Raw genomic sequence first — 20,663 nt, 5'->3', positions numbered from 1 at the left:
TGTCAAGGCAGGATAAGCGGCTGCTAGCAGCTCCTGCCCAGATATGGCAACAGTACTCCATCCTTGGATGTACCTGGCTTTTATATAGGTAGAGAATTGCATCAGGAGGGAGATATCTACTCGAGCGGTTTGTTGTTTCATAATATTAATTTTTTAATCTGTAAATCTTCCCTCGTTATTTGATTAGTTAATCAAAACAATTCATTTCCTCTCCGCTGGTATGGCATCGCATCTGTCTGGCAATTGATTAAGAGCATTAGTACATAAGCGCGACTGGGATACACAAATCTCGACAGATAGCAGGAGAAAAGGCAAAAACGATGTTACATCAATATTTTATTAGATAAATAAATATACAATAAACAAGGACAGCAAGTTTAACAAAAGAGGGGGGAAAAAAAAAAAAAAATTAGCATTCTTTTTAAATCGGAAGTCTGTTTATATATATGCATGTGTGATTATACGCACGTTTATATATAATATATGCATTTATGCATGTATAAATATATATATTGTATACATGTGCGTATGTATGTACGTACGTAAAGTCTGTTTTTGCTACTTTTAACAATGGAAGAGGAGGAGGAGGAAGGTGTTTTGATTTGGTTTCAAAATCTTTGGAGAACCAATTATTTTTTCCGACTCTCTCCAGAGTTTTTTTTTTTTGAGGGATTATCATCCTTTGAGATACAAGATAAATGACTGACGTAAGTTTTTTTTTTTGATGTGAGAGTTAATATGACCTTTCAATAAAAATGTAGGCTTTCTTCAGATGTGTAAACTCCTAACGGAAAGGATGCGGAAAAAACATTAGATTTGCGATATGTTCACCAAGAGGTTTATTTCTTTAAATTTTATATTTCTGAGGCAGGCATGAATCTTGCCAAATACTTCAAAAAGAGATTTGGAGAAAACATTGTGATATGTTCGCAAAAGAAAAAAAATTTTTCCTTTTTTTTTTTTTTTTTTTTTTTTTTTTTTTTTTTAAATGCATTTTGTTTTACATCTAAAGCAAGCATAAATTTTACTGATTTGCCATGTGAAGAATAAAGCTCATTTTCAGGGGGAGGGGAAAAAAAAAAAAAAAAAAAAAAAAAAAAAAGTTTTTTTTTTCAACTCATTATGCAGTAGGATATTTTCCTACTGTTCTGCATATTATAAAGAATTAAAAAAAAAAATTAAAAAAAAAAAAAATCAGGGCGTATCTGAGCATGTGTCCCCACCCCCCCAACAAGCGTCCATTTCCAGTCTAACCAGATTTAAAAAGCAAGATGGCCACTTGGCCGAGGTAGAAATAGATGAAGTGCTTGGTCTCGTGGGTGACGTAGCTGCCAAAATTTCGTCCCACAATGCAATGCCAGGTGGGGTTGAACTTTTTGTCAAACTCCTTCTTTATGTAGGCGGCGATATCTTTTTCAATATTGAATTTTTCAAGGGCCTGCGTGGCACACTCGATCGCGTCCGACTGCATATCCTCGGACATGTCGGCATTCTTGATCACAGCTTTTCTCTCAGACATTTTGGCCTGAAAAGATAAAAAATATCCAATGAAAACGATAGAAAAATTTTTTTTTAAAAGGATACAATGTAACCCCCCTCATTTACGCAGAAAAGTAAAGTTTTTGTAAATAAATACAAAAGAAAACAAGCTGAGCATGCAGAACCCCATCCACAAATGAAAAATTTGCTTTCACCATGACTAATGTTTGTGCAAAATTAAAAAATCCAAGGCATGGTTATTGAGAAAAGTGAAGGATACATGGTCCCCCGTGAGTACACAGTGAACGAGGCATGAAAAAAAAAAAAAAAAAAAAAAAAAAAAAAAAAAAAAGACTAAGTTCAGCATTTGTCCCCACCCCCCTTTAGCCCCCAGGGGACGTCAAATCCTGATGAAAATGAACAAACGGTGCAGTTTTAAGCCTTAACATGTAAATTTTCGTTCTGCACCATGCAGACAAAAAAAAAAAAGAAGACCAAGTCCATCATTTGACCCCCCACCACCATATTTAGCCCCAAAAGTCTCAAGACCTTAACATATTTTAATTTGAGTTCAGCATCATGCAAAACTGTTAAATAGACATACACAGAAAATTTGACAAATATGGTAAAATAGTTCTAAAAATGGAGTGTTTTTATTAGCCCTAAAAGAGCCCCCCTGGGGCACACCCAAGAGTTGTTGTGAAGTATAGACAAACAAAATTATATAGAAATCAGTTAGTTACAACTTTTCAGAAAGTTTTATAAAAATCCAAGGCATCAATTTATTTTAATAAGCACAAAAGTGTCAATTTTAGCAATTTTAACCCGAAAGGCACCCCGGGGAGGGAGGCAACTGGAGTTTTCCTGGAAAAATCGTTCTGTTACTCTTACACAGGCCAAAAAAAAAAAAAAAAAAAAAAAAAAAGTTCACTTGGAATTTTTTTTAAAAACTGCGAATTTAAGCTAAATTTAATGTAACTGTTTAAACAAACTATACCTCATTTGATTGGCCTTCTGTTCATATTTGACTTTTAATTGAAATATTCTAGTGTTCACGTCAATTTAAAAAAAATAACTTCAAATTGAGGAGACAAAAAGAAAGTCCGCACAATGGAAAATTGTTATTTAAATGTAACTTTAGGATATTAATGCAACACAAATAAAACAGGAACACAATGAACTAGTTAATACTTAGTAGCATAGCCCTTCTGCAATTTGACAGCCTGCAATCTTATGGGAATTGCTTGAATTAGACTGCGGCAATACTTTGGTGAAAGGGAATCCCACTTTTCTTTGGATTATCATCCAAATTCCGACCAAAGTAGGGTAGAAAATGCTCAGTCAACATGTACTTGGTCGAATTAATTTGACATTGCAAGCGAACTATAGGCCCTGGACCATTGGTACTTATAATGCCCAACACCAAGACTGAACCACACCACCTTGCAGTGTTTAAACTGAGCACCTAGGATTAAATTCTTTGTCTTTCCTCCGACGGACATACTGCCTACCATCACTGCCTAGCCTATTGAACTTGCTTCCATTGCTAAAAAGCACCTTTGACCAATATGAAAAGTCATGATCTTCATTGCATCTGACGAAGTCCAGACGGCGCTTTCTCTTTACAGAAATCATTGGCTTGCGTCTTACAACATTCTCGCAAATTAAATTATTTTTAATCTGTTCTTGACAGTAGAAAGAGAGCACTTTTTAACAAGATTGCACTGTTGTTGGATTTGGGGAGCTGTTTCAAATCTGTTTCTTAGGCTGCGGATCTTGATAGCATTATCTTCCCTGTTAGAAGTAACTCTAGTACGACCAGATTTAAGGGCATCACGAACACTGCCGATGTTTTGGTGCTTTTGGACAATCTTTCATGTCGTTTTCATCACATTTCAATCTGCGTCCAATTTCTCGATTGGATACACCAGAAGAGTGGATATTAATGAGCTCCTGACGATCACTAAGAGAAAGTCGTGGCATATGGACTAAATGTTACGTTGTATAACCTGGAACAACAACAATTACGATTAGAGATGTTTTGTTGCCTGTAGGTGGATATTTTAAACTGATTTAGGGGCGATAATCTAAGCTAGTTTTAAGCAAATTTGTTGCTCCGGACTTTGTTTTTGCCTCCTCAATTTGAAGTTATTTTTTTTAAATTGACGTGAACATTACGATACTTCAATTAAAAGTCAAATAGGAACAGGTAAAATTATAGAAGAACAAAAAGCGAATCAAATGAGGTATAGGTTGTTTAAACAGTTACATTAAATTTAGCTTCAATTTGCAATTTTTGAAAAAATTACAAGTGTGGACTTTCATTTTGCCAGTATAGTATATCAGGTTTAATGTTTGTGCAAAATTTCAAAAAATTCGAATTGAAAAAACTGCGGACAGATGAACGTACAAGAGTGAATTTACATTAAATAATGTGCGGATGTTATGTTTTTTTTTTTTTTTTTACACAGTGATTACCACTTATCAAGGCCTGGAAGCCACTCAGGGATAAAGGTTATTGCAAGTACATTACGTTAGTGTGGAGATTTGATGAAGTGTTTACTTAAGGGGGCGGTTCATTAGGAATTTGTTAATGTTGGACTTTAAGACATCCAAGTTGTAGTCCGGTGGGAAGCAGGTAGACGGAACAGAGTTCCACAGGCATGCAGTTCTAAGAAAGAAGCTTTGTTCATGGAATCCGCGTTTTGATTTAGGCACAGATAAAGAGTGGGGGAAACTTTTGACAGTGGATTCAGCTAGACGGGTGTTTTTCGTGAAAGATTGGCGAGGGGGGACCAGAGATTGGAGTTCAGACGAGCACCTGCCATGGAAATAACGATAAAACAAGGATAGGCTCGCAACATCTCTTCTGTGTACTTTGCCGAATAAATAACCAAATTAAAACAGACATCAACAGCTGCATTTGATGGGGAAAACGGCACCCACTCACCATGGAATGTGTAATAGATTGTATTATTAGTTAACTTTCTATACTTACACTCCCAAAGATAAACTGTAGACACTCGACTATGAATCAGTTGCAAGATATGCTGCACCATTCTATAACAATGTCTCAATCCAAAATTGATAAAAAACATAAGTTTCACTAACTGCTGAAAAATTTTGACTTCCAGTGCCAATTCTAGCATTGATATGCCCTCATAAAAAAAAAAAAAAAAAAAAAAAAAAATGCAAACTTCTAAGTTGAAGTTATTCTATATGGAAAGGTCAGGCATTGGGCGGCACTTTTCAATTTTTTTTTGAGGGGGAAGGGGGAGGAGGGGGGGGCAGAGGAAGGAAGAGAGTTATTCAAACATTCCACTTGAAGTTTTCAAAGTGGCCACCACAGTAGGAGCATTTCTACTGAGTAGGTGTGTCCGGTGAGGTGATTATTAGCAAACCAGACTGGATCGGAAGCAGGAGAGAGATGAAAAAGATGTGAGGGGGGGGGGAGATGAGGATGATGCAGAATAATGATAAAAGCCAGTAAATTGTTTTCACGAAAAACACCCGTCTAGCTGAATCCACTATGAAAAATTTCCCCCACTCTATATCTGTGCCTAAATCAAAACGTGGATTCCATGAACAAAGCTTCTTTCTTAGAACTGCACGCCTGTGGAACTGTTCCGTCTGCCTGCTTCCCACCGGACTACAACTTGGATGTCTTCAAGTTCAACGTTAACAAATTCTTAATGAACCGCCCCCTTAAGTAAACACTTCATCAAATCTCCACACTAACGTAATGTACTTGCAATAACCCTTATCCCTGAGTGGCTTCCGGGCCTTGATGATAAGTGGTGATCACTAAAAAAAAAAAAAAAAAAAAAAAATTGAAAGCAAAAAATGTTGTTGAGGGAGATAATGTTGTGGGGGTGTGTGGGGGTGCTGGAGCAGCTACAGAATCCGTTTCAGATTATGCAACTTTTTAAGCGACAAACTTGACAAACCAGTGAGATGCGTTATCAATAACCGAACACAGAAACAGAATCAACGGACAGGCAGAAAGAGAAAAAGGTTTAAAAATTATGAACATTTCTGTTCGAGTTGCAGCATATCAACTCTTAAGTTATATAAAAAGGAGGAAAAGAGTTTGGGCTAGGATCAAAGTATAGTATATGTTCTATTGAAAACCAAAAGCAGAAATAATCAAATGAAACAATTTGTATTTGTTCCCAGAGGGACATGTGTAAGCTGGATTTTCTATTCAAAACCGGTGCATCTTAATTTCGTCCTTGTTTAACGAAAACATCTTTAATTCTCCATCCATTGATCTGCCTCCAGATAACGACCTGAAAATTGATTCGGGATACATCTGCTGACAACTGGTCAAGTCACATGATTTTAGCGCAGGAGAGTTTTTTTTTTGTGCATATGTGTGTGTGTGGGGGGGGGGGCGTTACCCATATGGATGAAAGTAGGTTGTAAATTTAGGAAATCAACCGAAACTGATAATTCATTTTTCAACCCATAAATCTTTTTCTTTTTGTGAAAAAAAAATTATATCAATGCTTTTATTTGGAAGAAAAATGAAGCCCACTAATTATAAATAGATGGAGGGGGGGGGGAATGAAATAAAGATTAATTTCTCAGCCTCTCTCTCTCTGCGCACGCGCGTTTAGAAGGCAGCACAATATTTTTTTCCTAAAAAAAACTAATCCGTTTTAATCAGGTCAAAATTGGAACACCGAGTACACCTGTGGGGAGAAGGATTGGTTGGTTGTTTTACGGCATATCAACCCTTTTCAGGTTATTTAATACCAAATCCAGTGATTTTTTTGAAAAACAATTTTTTAATAGAGTATATTTGTTTTTTTTAAGTCGGTTTCTATTTAACCCATAGTTGGGACCCTAACAGGTATTACCACTCTGGGTCAGAGTGAACTTGGGAACAATGGCAATTAAAGGGTGGCTCCACACTCCCCAAAGCCCGCCAGCTGGGGCCTCGCCACTGGATATAGTTTAAGGTCATGTCCAGGGCCGTGGGGAGAAGGAAACAAAAACATTCTTTGAAACTGAAGTCCTCTAACTCCCTTGTTTAAAGTCTTAACAACAAAGACTTTAAACAAGAGGGAGTTAGGACTTTAAGGAAAAGACAGGACAGAGGAAAAGAAAAAAAAATTAAGTCCAAAAAAGTTATCACAATTTCGTAAAAATAGATCTTAAATTTGATTTCCAACCAAAAAGTGGAGAGCTTGTACTCTTCGAAGGGGTTAATAATTTAAGTAAAAATTCGCAAATTCATACAAATTGCAAAAAGAGCGAAATTGTTAAAGCAGAATTTGAATAAAATTTAAAAAAAAAAAAAAAAAAAAAAAAAATGGACATTTTTAATATAATTAACTCGGGTACATTTTAAATGTATTCAGGTACATTTTAAAAGGCAATTTCAATTTTTCTTAAAAAATGATTTTTTTTTTTTTTTTTTTTTACCTCAGAACGGTTGGGACAACCACTACTTCAGACTTTTGCCATTTTTTAAAGACATTTTCCATTATTTACAACTTTTGCAATTTTCCGATTAATTTAACAACTGACTTTATAACCAATTACACAACTGCAACCACTGAACTTAACTCCATTTACAGATTGCTGGATTAGGTTTTAGGTCCCTCCCCCCACCGACTCATTGTGAATATAAATGGCAAAGAATTTGTAAATGGGTTTATTAAACATTGCATATATTCCGCAATAAAGAAAAAACATCAGAATCCAGAGATAAATTCAAGAATCAATAAAAATGATTTCGGTTGAGATTAAATACTCCGTTTCAAGATCTCAAATTTATACCTTTCAAAACTGATAAGTTTGTACAGGACGAGTTTCTGTGGAACCGCAAGTATCAATGGACAATCAAACTAAAAGGTATGGGATTTGATAAATTTAGATTGTTTTTACATATGTAATTGAGAACTCTTTTACTAAAAGACTTTTCTTTTTCTTTTTGTATCCCAATTTTTATTTGTCTTAATCATTTCGTCTTTCAAACTTTAAAAATAAAAATATTCCAATTAGAAAGATATGATGGCGACAATGAGGGCAAGTATGTCCAGATAGAAGTAAAAAAAAAAAAAACAAAAAAAAAAAAAAAAACAGCATCCACAAAGTTGGTATACTCTTGCTCAGCATTACTCTAGATGAATAATATCTTAAATTTTACAAAAACAAAAAAAAAACAAAAAAAAAAATTGTTCTTTGAGGGTCAGGTTTCGTTAAAATATGTGAGGAGGGGGATTGTCCCCCCCCCCAGCTATTTCTAATGTTATCCATATAACATGGGGACGATTTTGGGCAAGATGGGGTTGAAAGATAGATGTGGAAAAACCGAGAAAAGGGAAGAGAGATGGATTGAAAGTTTGGTATTATAAACACGCCAACCTCACCATGTTACGGACAGTTTCATAATAAACACCCTTCAACCTCGAAAGCCGTTCTTAACATGGAGTGGTTTGGGATGTTTATACTACGCTGGGGCAGGTCGTACAAAAAAATACAAAAGTTTTAATATAAAGATTAAACACTTAAGCTCCTCTATTTTATATATTTTTTTTTATTGCACCAGGCATCGCTGGATAGCCATGCTAATGTGAGGTAGAGGGGGGGGGTCTCTAGAGTTTTGGGTTATTAAAAGGTGCAACCAATGAATCCTCACAGTAATATAACGCATTAGCAGCCCACCCAGTATTACCTGGTAAGGTACACTTTATATTTTAATTCATGCAACTTTCATATTATTGAGCCAATATTATTATATTAGGGGCTCCTCCAGTCTGTGACAGACTATGGATACCCACGAAAGAGGTGCCTGCACGTGAAATTTTTATGGCAGGAGGTCCTCAATCTCCAACAACACCTCTCCAGAGTCGACATTGTTAAATACCAGTCGCAAGTGAAGTGTATGTACAGGATGACTGGAAACAAATGCAGAGATAAGCGGAGAGCACATACAGCGCCTAAAATTCCTAAATGGTCACCCATCTAGTACTAACTAGGCTCAACGTTGCTTAACTTTGGTGATCTGACGAGAATCAGTGTCAACTAGCTAATGTATTTTTGACTTTTTGTTTGTCTTTATTTTAATATTACTAAACATGCCCAATATATTCTTAGTTATTTTAATATAGTCATACTAACAGGATTCTGCAGAAATTCCACTGTGCTTTCTATATGCATTTGTATAATAATATTTCTTGTGAAATGAATGTCTATCAGTGTTAATACTATAAAGATGATGATTCTTCTTCTATGAAAATAATTGTCAACTAAATATTCTTCAAATATTGAAAACCAATTTGTTTCTTTATTTATTTATTAACATGATTATTTTATATATTGATATATTGTTGATTAAAATTAAATATTTTTTTTTTTTTTACATAGGCATCACCACATTATCAAGGCCAAGAGGCCACTCAAGGATAAGGGTTAAAGAGTGTACAGTAGAAATTGGACATTATAGTAATCATTAGTAATGAAAATTTGGTAAAGTTGATAACTTATATGGAACGGCTCATCAAGAACTTATTTACGTTAGACTTGAAGACAACCATATTGTAGTCAGCCGGAAAGCAGGAAAACGGAAGACAATTCCACAGGCGTGCAGTTCTAAGAAAAAAGCTTTGTTCATGGAATCTACGTTTAGGTTTAGGCACAGATAAAGAGTGGGGGGAATTATTGATAGTGTTTTCAGCTAGACGAGTGTTTCTTGTGAAAGTTTGGCGAGGGGGGACCATAGATTGAAGCTCATTCGAACACTTTCCATGAAAATAACGATACATCAGAGACAAACTCGCAACATCTCTTCTGTGAGATAAAGGTTGCAAGGAAGAGAAAAGGACATCTCCTACGAGGCTACGAAGTCTATTTTGAACTCTATCATTATTATATCATACCCAATATATAAGTAGATTAAAAAAAAAAAAAAAAAAATGCTTGGATGCCGTCAGCTAGAATGGAAACCAAAATATTTAACACTCCGGCCTTAGTTACCGATTGAGCTATTGGTAAATGGATAAGCGTTAAAAATAAATTGACTTTAACATGCATACAAAAAAAAAAAAAAAAGATAAAATAAAAATTTATATATACTTTCATCTGCAGAGTTCTGATATATATTTTTTTTAAATTTTAATCCCCTATCAGATATTTTTACCAACTAAAGACCAAATTTAATTTGTCCCACAGGTCCAAATCCTCTATACATGAAGTTTAGATTTATAGTTACAACCACTCATTATCAAGGCTAAAAGCCACTCAAGAATTAATGAGACGGATAAATTTTCAGTTGAAGGATTCTTACACAATTAAAAATTATTAATGGAATGAACAAAATTTAATGAGGGCAGTTTATGACCAGTGTTAAACATAAGATTTAAATATAGTGTTGTAGTCTGCAAGAAAGCAATCTTTGTGGTTGCATGTTCCATAAATGGGAAGTTCTTGGAAGAAAACTTCATGGAAATACATTATCTTTTCCTGCTTTTGGCAACTACCGTTCACCTTTATGATGTCAATATTCATGAAATTTGCTAGATGACAAGCAAACTAGCTCAATTACCTCCCTTGCCTATAACTCTTCAACAGGCCTCCAAATCTGCCCGGCATAGAAATTTAATATGTCTAACTCCATAGAGAGTCGGGCGCCATTTTAAATTTTCCAATACATCAGTAAACACTGTTTTTCGAGCTGAATAAACATATTACATTAAATAAAAACACTAAAGACGTATACAGTTGGGTAAAAAGTAACTTATCTTGCCTTATATAACAAATAAATGTTATCAATTTGTTCAAAGACGACTTTTCGAATATATGTGTACAGTAATACAAACCCAAATTTTTGATTTCCATTTTCCTTCAAATGTATGATTTTAATAAAAATTATAAATATAAGAAATTTAGCCTGGGTGCCCAGATGTTTGGAGATGTGTGTTGAGCAAAAAAAAAAAAAAAAAAAAAAAAAAAAAAGTGACGTCTTTGCTGTTGTGTTCACTGCAAAACTGGAAGTGGCGAACATCAAAATTAAGGCTAGTTAATCGAAAAGAGTGGATAACTTGCGAAAATATCTATAAAAAAACAAAACAAAAACAAAACAAAACCCGACCCCTCCTTGTAGAAAACTGCCCAGTTGAGAGTGAAGGAATTAATGTTTTTGACCATTCTTACAATATTTGTCGACCGAAAAAAAAAAAAAAAAAAAAAAAAAAAAAAAAAAAAATCGAGGTTTAAAAAAAATACCGCTTTCGTCACGTTCCGACACGTCTGTCTGATGTTTTTAGCAGACATACAAACACCCACAGATTTTTGCCCTTTATGGATCACCAGTTGATAGTTTTATGCTGTTTCCACCCGTCTGGAAATTTTTATTCAAACCACATTTATAATGCAAGATCTATAATCCAATGCTCAACGCACAAGTAGAACTTGATTCTATAAAAGTGTACTTATGGAAAGCAAGCTACAAAGTTTGTCTTGCTCCAGCAATTATCTAAAGAGTTTTAGTGCGAACCAAAAGTCATATAACCTGCGACAAATATGTATAATTTAACAAAGTTACAGTCAGACCCAAATAATATTTAAGCTGACAGATCAAACTTTCCTTGTAAACAGTCAATATTAATTTATTGACTAATAATAAGAACTAAAATGATTTAGTGACGTCATTTTAGTTTAGATTTTTTTTGCAAACTTATACAGAAATAGAAATTTTTAGTTGTAATGGAAACAAACTTTACAATCGTATTTTTTATTATTTTTTTTTTTTTAAATTACATTTTCTCTCCAAACAAGGCACATTGCCACTCTGCTGTACAGGCTACAATTAGAGACATAAGTTGCAGGAATACTATGTAGGGAGTTGAGCAGCAAGATGTCTGTTCACATTACACTTTAACTTCTGCGTGCCAGTACAGTTGGGAAGCCGGAAGGGAATTCCAGAGTCTAGCAGATTTGAGGAAGAAACTATTAGAGAAGAAGGCTTTCTTACATCTAGGGATCACTATGTAGGGGTGGGACTTTGCTGCTTGTTGGGTTTGTCGGGGGGATTTTTACACCGAGGGTGTACACCGGCTTGTAGTTCGTTGGAGCATATTCATTATTTGGATTTTTCCTACTGCTGTTCTCATCTTGAATGGCATTTTCATAAACATCGCAATGTTTTGAAAATAAGTTAAGAATAGTAGTCCGAAAAAAATATAAATCTTTATCTCAAAATAATTCAGAAGCCTAACAACTATTATATAAATCTCACATGTTTGTATGTACGTACGTATGCATGTATGTCTAAAACCTTCGGCAGAAGCGACAGATTTTCACAAGATCAGTATCTTTTTGAAGCTCGACCCTTTGGATGACAAATATGGAAAAACTGGTCAAAAACTAATTCCTTCACCCTCAACTGGACACTTTTCTACAAGGAGGGTAGTTTTTTTTTTCTTTTATACGTTGGCATTTTTTTTTTTTTTTAAGTCATCATATCTGTTGGATTGACTGTTCCGAACTTCCGGTCGTGTCATGGAGTAGCGGTAAGACATCAAGTTTTCTTTTCCGCCTTCACCTACCTACTACCACTTTTTTTTTTTTTTGGGGGGGGGGGGGGGCTCAACACACCTCCAAAAAAAAAGTACTTTTTCCCTTGTCGATTTTGATTCTTCGGTCATAATTCCAAACCACTTCCATATTATCAGGACTACATAGACGCAAAGCATAGTATCTGTTCTGATACAATACTTCATCTGTTCTGTCCTCGGTAAGTAGAGGATAAATCTTTCTAGACAATCCATAGCGGATTTTCCAACATTAAAAAACCAACCTTGTGTATAACTACCCTCGTGGGGAGGCAAGTAAATAGGATTAATATTTGTGGAAATGTTTGAGATGATCCTTTAAAAAAAAAAAAAAAAAAAAAAATCTCACCGTTATTTTTACATAAAATCAATTTTAAAATATACTAGTAATGTTACCCGATATCACCCAAGGAAAGAGGCCACAAGGTCACAAAGTGGGGATTGAAGAAAAAAAAAAAAAAGTCAGCAATCTAGAGGCAGGGGGCTAACCTAAAAAAAATGTTGAATGGGGGATCACTTCTCTATATAAATATTACGCAAAATGAGTCCCACTTTTTGGCCATTGAGGGTGAGGGCAAAATCTGACAAATACAATTTGTTTTTTTCTGGTTGGGGAGGGGGGGGATACATTGGAAACAAAATAGCGATAAATTTAATTATTTTTTATGAGACCATTTTCTACCTGCACCTAACAATAAACAAAACAACCCCCAAAATATGACAAATTCATTTTTTTTTTGGGGGGGGGGGGTACATTAGAAACAAAACGACAAATAAGCAAATCGAAAATTTCCTTTATTTACAAAAAGAAAGCCAGTAAAAAAAGTGCCCTTAGAAAAAATAAAGGTAAATGTGTAGTTTAGCAGCGTAAATTATTTGACAGACAAAAAAAAAATTATAAAAACTATTTTTATATAAAACAAAACCCAAAGGCAGAATTAAAAAAAAATTTAATTAAAAAAATTTTTTTATCATTTTTTTATTAGACTAAATGTGCATTAATTTCATCGATCACAAACTTAATTCTCTAATTAAAAAGGTAACTTTATACGACGTGACCCTGCAGCGTTTAACCCCCCTAGAAAAAAAAAGAAAAAAAATTTTTTTTTTCAGCCTAATACATTTGAACAGCCTTTATAAATATTATGAGAGAAGAAATTTTGAAAAAAAATAAAATAAAATGACATGTTAGAGTGGGGGATCACTTTCCTAGAATCGTCTAATCCTTTCTCAAATTGAAAAAGGTGAGGCCCGAGAGAATGAACCTACTAGAAATTCAGTCTTTTAAACTGGTTTGATATAATAAAAACGTGACTGACTGACAATTTTCTTAAACATCTCGTCTTTCAAAATAATTTTACGGAAAAATCACGTAGACAAACCGGTTCCTGTCAGATCACCGAAGTTAAGCAATCTTTAGCCTGGTCATTACTAAAATGGGTGATCGGAATTCCATATGCGCTGAATGTACATCGACACCTCCCTGCAAGAGCTGCAAAAACCCAACGTCGTCAGGTCCCTTAACGGGGATATACATGCGATTGGGGACCAACCACTTGTAAATTTCATATTCCGGGTTTGTATTACTGTACACACAGATTCGAAAAAGTTGTCAAAAAACAAATATATAACAAATAAATGTTATCAAAGGCAAGATAAGTTACTTTTCTACCAAACTGGATATATTTTTTGTGTTTTTATTCAGTGTAACATGTTTATTCACCGATGTATTGGAAAATTCAAAATGGCAGCCGACTCTCTCTCGGAGAGGGTACGTTTGGGAAAAGGTATTATAAATAATAAACTAGACAAAATACTGTTTTAGAAAACAACCGAATACATGTCAACTTATGTCACGGTAACATATATTGAGCGAATTTCTAACAGTATTTTGTCTAGTTTATTATTTATAATACCTTTTCCCAAACGTACCCTCTCCGAGAGAGAGTCGGCTGCCATTTTGAATTTTCCAATACATCGGTAAACACTGCATGTTTTTCGAGCTGAATAAACATGTTACACTGAATAAAAACACAAAAAATATATCCAGTTTGGTAGAAAAGTAACTTATCTTGCCTTTGATAACATTTATTTGTTCTATATTTATTTTTTGACAACTTTTTCGAATCTATGTGTACAGTAATACAAACCCTATATTCCTACTATGGAACTTCTTCCTCCGGAGGAAGCCGATTAAACCCAAATTGGGTTAGTGCCGTTTCACAATTTTATTTTTCTTTAAATAAACATCAGTAAAAATAGAAATGTCCCCATTTGCTCCCTAGTGATCCCAAGTAGCACGTTTTTTCTTTTTAACGTCATCTATATATCTATAAAAGTGAAAGTGTCTGTCTGTAGATTTTCCTAGGAAATAATTCTGTCAATTTTCAGTCTACAGACTCGAAATTTGATATACAAAGTACTGAGATTTGGGAAAATCTTTGTGATCGGTTTTCAGCCAGAAATTTGGCTGTTAAGGGGGGTCAAAGTTCAACGATTTGACCTTTGAGAACTACCAAACGCTGACAATTTTGGGCCTAAACAATTGAAATTTTAGATATAGGTTTCTTGGACATGGATCTAACTTAACTTGATTTGAACCCAAAATAAATGTTAAGGGGGTCATAATAGGGGTCAAAGTTAAAAAAAAAAAAATGACTTTTACTCAACATACACCTCCAACGCCGGGCTGAAATGCTAATAAAAAAAAAAGCTTGCAGTATCACTGAATCAAAGGATTCAAGTTTTGTATCTTGTGTAGTTTCTGATTTTTAGTCGAACTTTCCTTTGATTCATAACAGGCGACTCAAAGTCCGCAGCAAACAATATCAAGTAAAACAAATCTCATTGTATCTAATTATTTTTATAAATAAAATGTTATTGTTTCATCGATTTTAATTTGTTTTTAGTATCATTAAAAATACTCTATGAAGTATTAATTTCTTTATGAAAAAAAAAATCTGATGCTGTTTTTGTTTATAGAAAAGATTTTTGGGTTTGTATTACTGTACACACACATTCGAAAAAGTTGTCAAAAAACAAATATATAACAAATAAATATTATCAAAGGCAAGATAAGTTACTTTTCTACCAAACTGGATATAATTTTGGTGTTTTTATTTAATGTAACATGCTTATTCAGCTCGAAAAACATACAGTGTTTACCGATGTATTGGAAAATTCAAAATGGCGCCCGACTCTTTAACCCGGTAAGTTTGGGAAAAGGCGTCATAAATAAAGTACTAGATAAAATACTATTAAAAAACCACCGAATATATGTCAACTTATGTCACGGTAACATATTGAGCGAGTTTTCTAACAGTATTTTTTCTAGTTTTTCATTTATAACCCCTTTTCTCAAACTTGCCGTGTTAAAGAGAGAGTCGGGCGCCATTTATAATTTTCAAATACATCGGTAAACACTGTATATTTTTCGAGCTGAATAAACATGTTACATTAGATAAAAACACGAAAATTATATCCATTTAGGTAGAAAAGTAATTTATGCTTGCCTTTGATAATATTTATTTGTTATATATTTGTTTTTTGACAACTTTTTCGAATCTATGTGTACAGTAATACAAACCCAGATTTTTTTTTTAGTTCAAAAGTGAAATTAGTTTATTAAAATATATTTGAGTTTCGAATCGCTCGAAGCCACGTTATCGACTAGTTATGTCTTGACTTTCATAAAACAAACGAATTCCAGGGAAATTAATAAATGGTTGAAATAATGGTTTATTTGTGCCCCCCCCCACACCAAAAGGAACTTTCTCACGCGCCCCTGTTGTACCAAGAACTGTCATTTCCGAACTTATACTTTTCCATGTAGAATGGCGTCAAAATAAATGTCAAGACTCAACTAATCGATAATTTTGATAAGCATCAGCTATCAAACATGGCGGCGCGGATGGACCTGAACGAGCTTGCCCCCCCCCCCTGTAATATTAATTTGTTTGGCGCTTCTACACTATTGGGACGAGATTTTTTTTAGTCGATAAATGAAGTTTTCAGATAAAATTCTGATTTTTTTTTTTTTTTTATCAATGCTAATAAATTACGATGGTAGCTTGCAAATTATGCAGTCGGAATTACGTGAATATTTCATGTGAAATTCAGTTTTACGATTTCTGAAAATCTCGTCCCAATAGTGTAGAAGCGTCGGAATTTTCCAGATCCAGAATGATGTCCATTTTTGGAGATCAACATCCAAACTGGATTTCGATTTTAGCTAATTTAAAAAAAAAAAAAAAAAAAAATGGATCTTGATTTTTTTTTGTTTTTATTTTTGACAGAATTTAAATCTCAGGAGGTATCAACTCTCCACGCATTACCTTCTCCTTTAAGTGGTACGGATAGTTTTTTTTGGGGTTTTTTTTTTTTTTTTTTTGAGGCTTGAATATCAACATCCACAATTCGGATTTTAGCCAATCTTGAAAATCTGATCTTTCTTTTTTAACAAGATTTCAATCTCAGAAGGTATTAGCTCCCAAGCATTACTTTCTCCTTTAAGTGGGACGAATTTTTTTTTCCACCTTATTACGTCTAAGTGACTTTCTTTGTGAGTGAATAAAAGGGTTTAAGCGAGAAGTAATAATTCTTGCTGGGATCAAATTACATTCCACCGAATTCAAAAACGTGGGTGTTGCAAGCAAATAACAAAAAGTGGGGGTGGGTGGGGAGTACAACGTGTATCGCACGTTAATACACCGGTTCTTGTTGGAGCACCAAAGTTAAGCAACCTTCAACCTGGTCAACACCAGATGGGGAACCATAATTACAACCGCACGTGAATTTCTATATTAAATATAAAAAAAAATTAAAAGGTTGCTTCTTATGTTATTCAAATTAAAACGTACATGAAGTAAATGTGGTATTGTGGTGACGAGTCTAGTCAAGAAAAGTGGGGAGGGGGGGGCTTCTACACTATTGGGACGAAATTCTGTAGTCGATAAGTGAAGTTTTCAGATTTAAAAAAAAAATGGTTTCAACTGATTTTTTTGTCAATTCTAATAAATTACAATGTCATCTCCCAAATTATGCAGTCGAAATTAACTGAATTATTAAAAAAACAGTTTTAGCAGGTGCAAAAATTGCGGCCATCTTGTTTAAATCGAAACAGAAAATTACCTCCCTTTTGAACTATCTTACGATCGTTTTCATCAAATTCTATTTTCTTTAATAAATGATTTATCTACCTTATCGATTTTCGTAATTTTTGGATATAATCATCTTAAATATTTCGTCCCAATAGTGTAGAAGCGACAAAGTGGGAGCTATAACAAGTTACTATATACACTAGAGGGCATTTTATGAAAAGTAAAAAAAAAAGTTTAACATCTGTTCAGTCTCAAGGGGCTAATCCTCCCACACAGTACCTCCTCCTTTTAGAGTTGGGTACCGGCGTAGGGTAGGTACGAGTGGGTGAAGGATGCTGCTCTTTGCCTGCAGAATCCTCATCAGTGATAAAATACCGACGGGACAGATTAGTGGCCCCTTCTCACCCCTGACATTACCCTCCTTTATAAGGAAAAGAATATTTGTTGACTGGGGGTGCCGGTGCTGGTGCTCTCGTTGCAGAGTGTGGGTGGGGCCTGGATTAATTGGAATCTATGTAGAACACGGACCGTGCTGAAATGTTTTAGAAATCCATTCTTACCATGGGGAGGGGGGAAAGGGGGTTTTATAACTAATATTATTCTGTACTTTCGCCTGACAATTTAATAAACAAAAATAAACCATAAAACTTGATAGTTTTTTTGTTTTTGTTTTTAATTACACCATTTTTTTTTTTTTTTTGTCGCAGAAACGATATATTTTTCAGATTCCATATAAAAAACAATATCACCAAATTTGGAAAAATAGTTTGTTTTTTGCACTTATTGATCTGTGCTGAAATGTTATTTAGAAAGCCACTCTTAACATGGGGAGGGGGCTTTGTGCCTACTGTGTACTTTAGCATTACAATTTAATAAAAACATCATAAAACTTTAATTAAACTTGAAAATACGATTTAAAAAAAAAAAAGGGCGGATCAAGCACCTTTTTTTTTTTATTATTTTATTGACACCAAATAATAAAGAGATAATAATAACTTTAGAAAATTACTATAGTATCTGTTTAATTTTTTTTTTTTTATGAACGTACAGAATAGTTAAAGCTCACCCCTCCCCCTCGTGTTAAGAATGGCTTTCTAAATATTTTAGCACGGTTTGTCAAGTACCACAAAAATACCAATTCGGGGGGGGGGGTATATATATATATATATATATATATTGTCCGGCTGTGTGTGTGTACATTTCCCTTACAAAATATAAATACACACACATTTTCAATTTGTTTTTACACAAGCATTTATATATGTCACTACACATTCATGACTATGTTTCGGTCAGCCAAGGTTGCTTTTAACATGTGTAGCGACATATATATATATATATTTCACGAGCAGTCATAACTAGATTTAATCACATAAATATACGGAAGTATGAATTTATGCGGAAATTTTAAGAACGGCTTTCGATGTGGGGGGGGGGGGTATTATGAAAGCCGTTCTTAACATGGAAGGTCGTAAAAATTTAGCTTAAAATTAAATTATGAATTAAAATACGGAATTTTCTTGACATTTTAAAGACTTGGCATATTTTATTTTTAGAAAAGAAAAAAAAACACACACGGCGTAACATCGCGTATAATCGGTTTTAATTTAATCAAAATTAAAAAGGAAATAAGGATATTTGCAAAAAATTTTCTTACCTTTTTGACGGAATTCGAGGGTTTTTGTCTTTCAAGATTTTCTCCCAAAAAAAGTTCGGGAAAAAAATAAAGTCACGTTCTTTCTTTTTCTTTTTTTTACGCTAAAATCACTGCTTTTTTTACGCGCACTTTAATTTTAATGAATGAAAACCATTCAATTCATTAATAAAAAAAATTATCCTTTTCGTTATATCTTATATAACATATAATTTACACATAAAAAACCTTCTTTTTTTTTCTATTTTTCACCAAATATGAAAAAAAAAGGTTATAAATAAAGTGAGATTAGCGCGTGTGTTTGTATGGTCGTTAAAAGAAACGAAGAGAGTGTGGAAAAGAGAGCGTCATTCGATGCGGTTTTAGAGCGTTCCGAGCGCTTAGCAACGGCCGAAGCCGAACGGGACATTCTGATTGGCCAACTGCTGCGATCTGATTGGCTGTTGTTAGGGCTTTCGGCAGTGGCTTATATCAAACCACAATGCATTTCTACTTCCGGTTTCGCATATTTCCCTCCTTCTCCTCTTTCTCCTTTTTTATTTTATAGGATAAAAAAAAAAAAGGAAGAAAATTAAAGAAACAAGGATCCGTTTGCATCATCACTATCAACCGCATCATTAGTCGGCTGTAGATGTTTGCTCAACAAACCATATATATATATATATATATATATATATATATATATATATATATATATATATATATATATATATATACTTTATTTCCTTATAATATATACCAATCCTTATTTAGTAAGCTCAATGTAATTACAGAGCAATATAATGAATAAATGACAAACGTCTATATTCCAAAGAATGTCAACTGAATTAAAGGAATAAATTGTAAGATGACCAACATCATGAACTTAGGAATATAGACTTTTGTCATTCATTCCTTATGTACATTATAAAGCTCACCTGTCTGTTTAAATGTATGTATGTATGTATGTATGTATGTATGTCTAAAACTTTCGACAGAGGCGACGGATTATAACGAGATCAGTATCGTTTTGAAGCTCAACCCTTTGGACGACAAATATTAAAAAAAATTGGCCAAAAACATTGATTCCTTCACCCTCAACTGGGCACTTTTCTTCGATATTTTCGAAAGTCATCCCCTCTTTTCGATTGATTAACCTTAATTTCAAAATTCGTCACTTCCGGTTTGGCGATGGGCGCAACAGCAAAGACGTCACGTTTTCTTGTTTGTTTTTTTTTTACGTTCTTTTCCTCCATCGCGATACTACTTCTTTTTTTTTTTTTTTTTTTGCTCAACACACACCTTTAATCACCCGGCCAACCAGGCTAGTATTTAATAATTGTTTATTGCATATATATATATCTATATATATGATTTTTAAAATATAATTATCCGCTGACACGTGTTTCGTCGTCTACGACTCATCAGAGTGGCTGAATCTATGTATATATGTGGATATACTATTTGGCTTTCTATCTATCTATTTATCTATCTATCTACCTCGTTCTCTTTTTTTTTACATGGAGGTCACCACTTATCAAGGCCCGGAAGCCACTCAGGGATAAGGGTTATTACGTGTACAGTAATCAATAGGATAGTATCGTAGTAATCATTAGTATTGGAGATTTGATAAACCGTCTTACTTAAGGGGGCGGTTTGTCAGGAATTTGTTTATGTTGGACTTGAAGACATCCAAGCTGTAGCCAGGAGGGAAACAGGCAAACGGAAGTGAGTTCCACAGTTGTGCACTTCTAAGAAAGAAGCTTTATTCATGGAATCTACGTTTTGATTTAGGCACAGATAAAGAGTGAGCAAAATTAATGACAGTAGTTTCAGCGAGATGGGTGTTTTTCGTGAAAGATTGGTAAGGAGGACCAGAGATTGGAGCTC

General features: G+C 34.1%; 1 protein-coding gene across 1 annotated transcript; it reads right to left on the bottom strand.

Annotated features, from left to right (window-relative positions):
* Positions 1–318: 318 nt before the first annotated feature.
* LOC145271104 (dynein light chain LC6, flagellar outer arm) lies at positions 319–19,183 on the bottom strand. Its single transcript, XM_080126648.1, has 2 exons — positions 18,798–19,183; positions 319–1,525 (listed from the first exon to the last, which is right to left on the bottom strand). The coding sequence occupies exon 2, from the start codon at positions 1,517–1,519 to the stop codon at positions 1,250–1,252; it is 270 nt and encodes an 89-aa protein (XP_079982774.1). The 5' UTR covers positions 1,520–1,525; positions 18,798–19,183; the 3' UTR covers positions 319–1,249.
* Between the last annotated feature and the right edge of the window lie 1,480 nt (positions 19,184–20,663).

This window comes from Euprymna scolopes, chromosome 46 (assembly GCF_053919585.1).
Source record: "Euprymna scolopes isolate OS-2025 chromosome 46, ASM5391958v1, whole genome shotgun sequence".
Classification (NCBI taxonomy): Eukaryota; Metazoa; Mollusca; class Cephalopoda; order Sepiida; family Sepiolidae; genus Euprymna; species Euprymna scolopes.
This window is presented reverse-complemented; position numbering and strand designations above follow the sequence as displayed.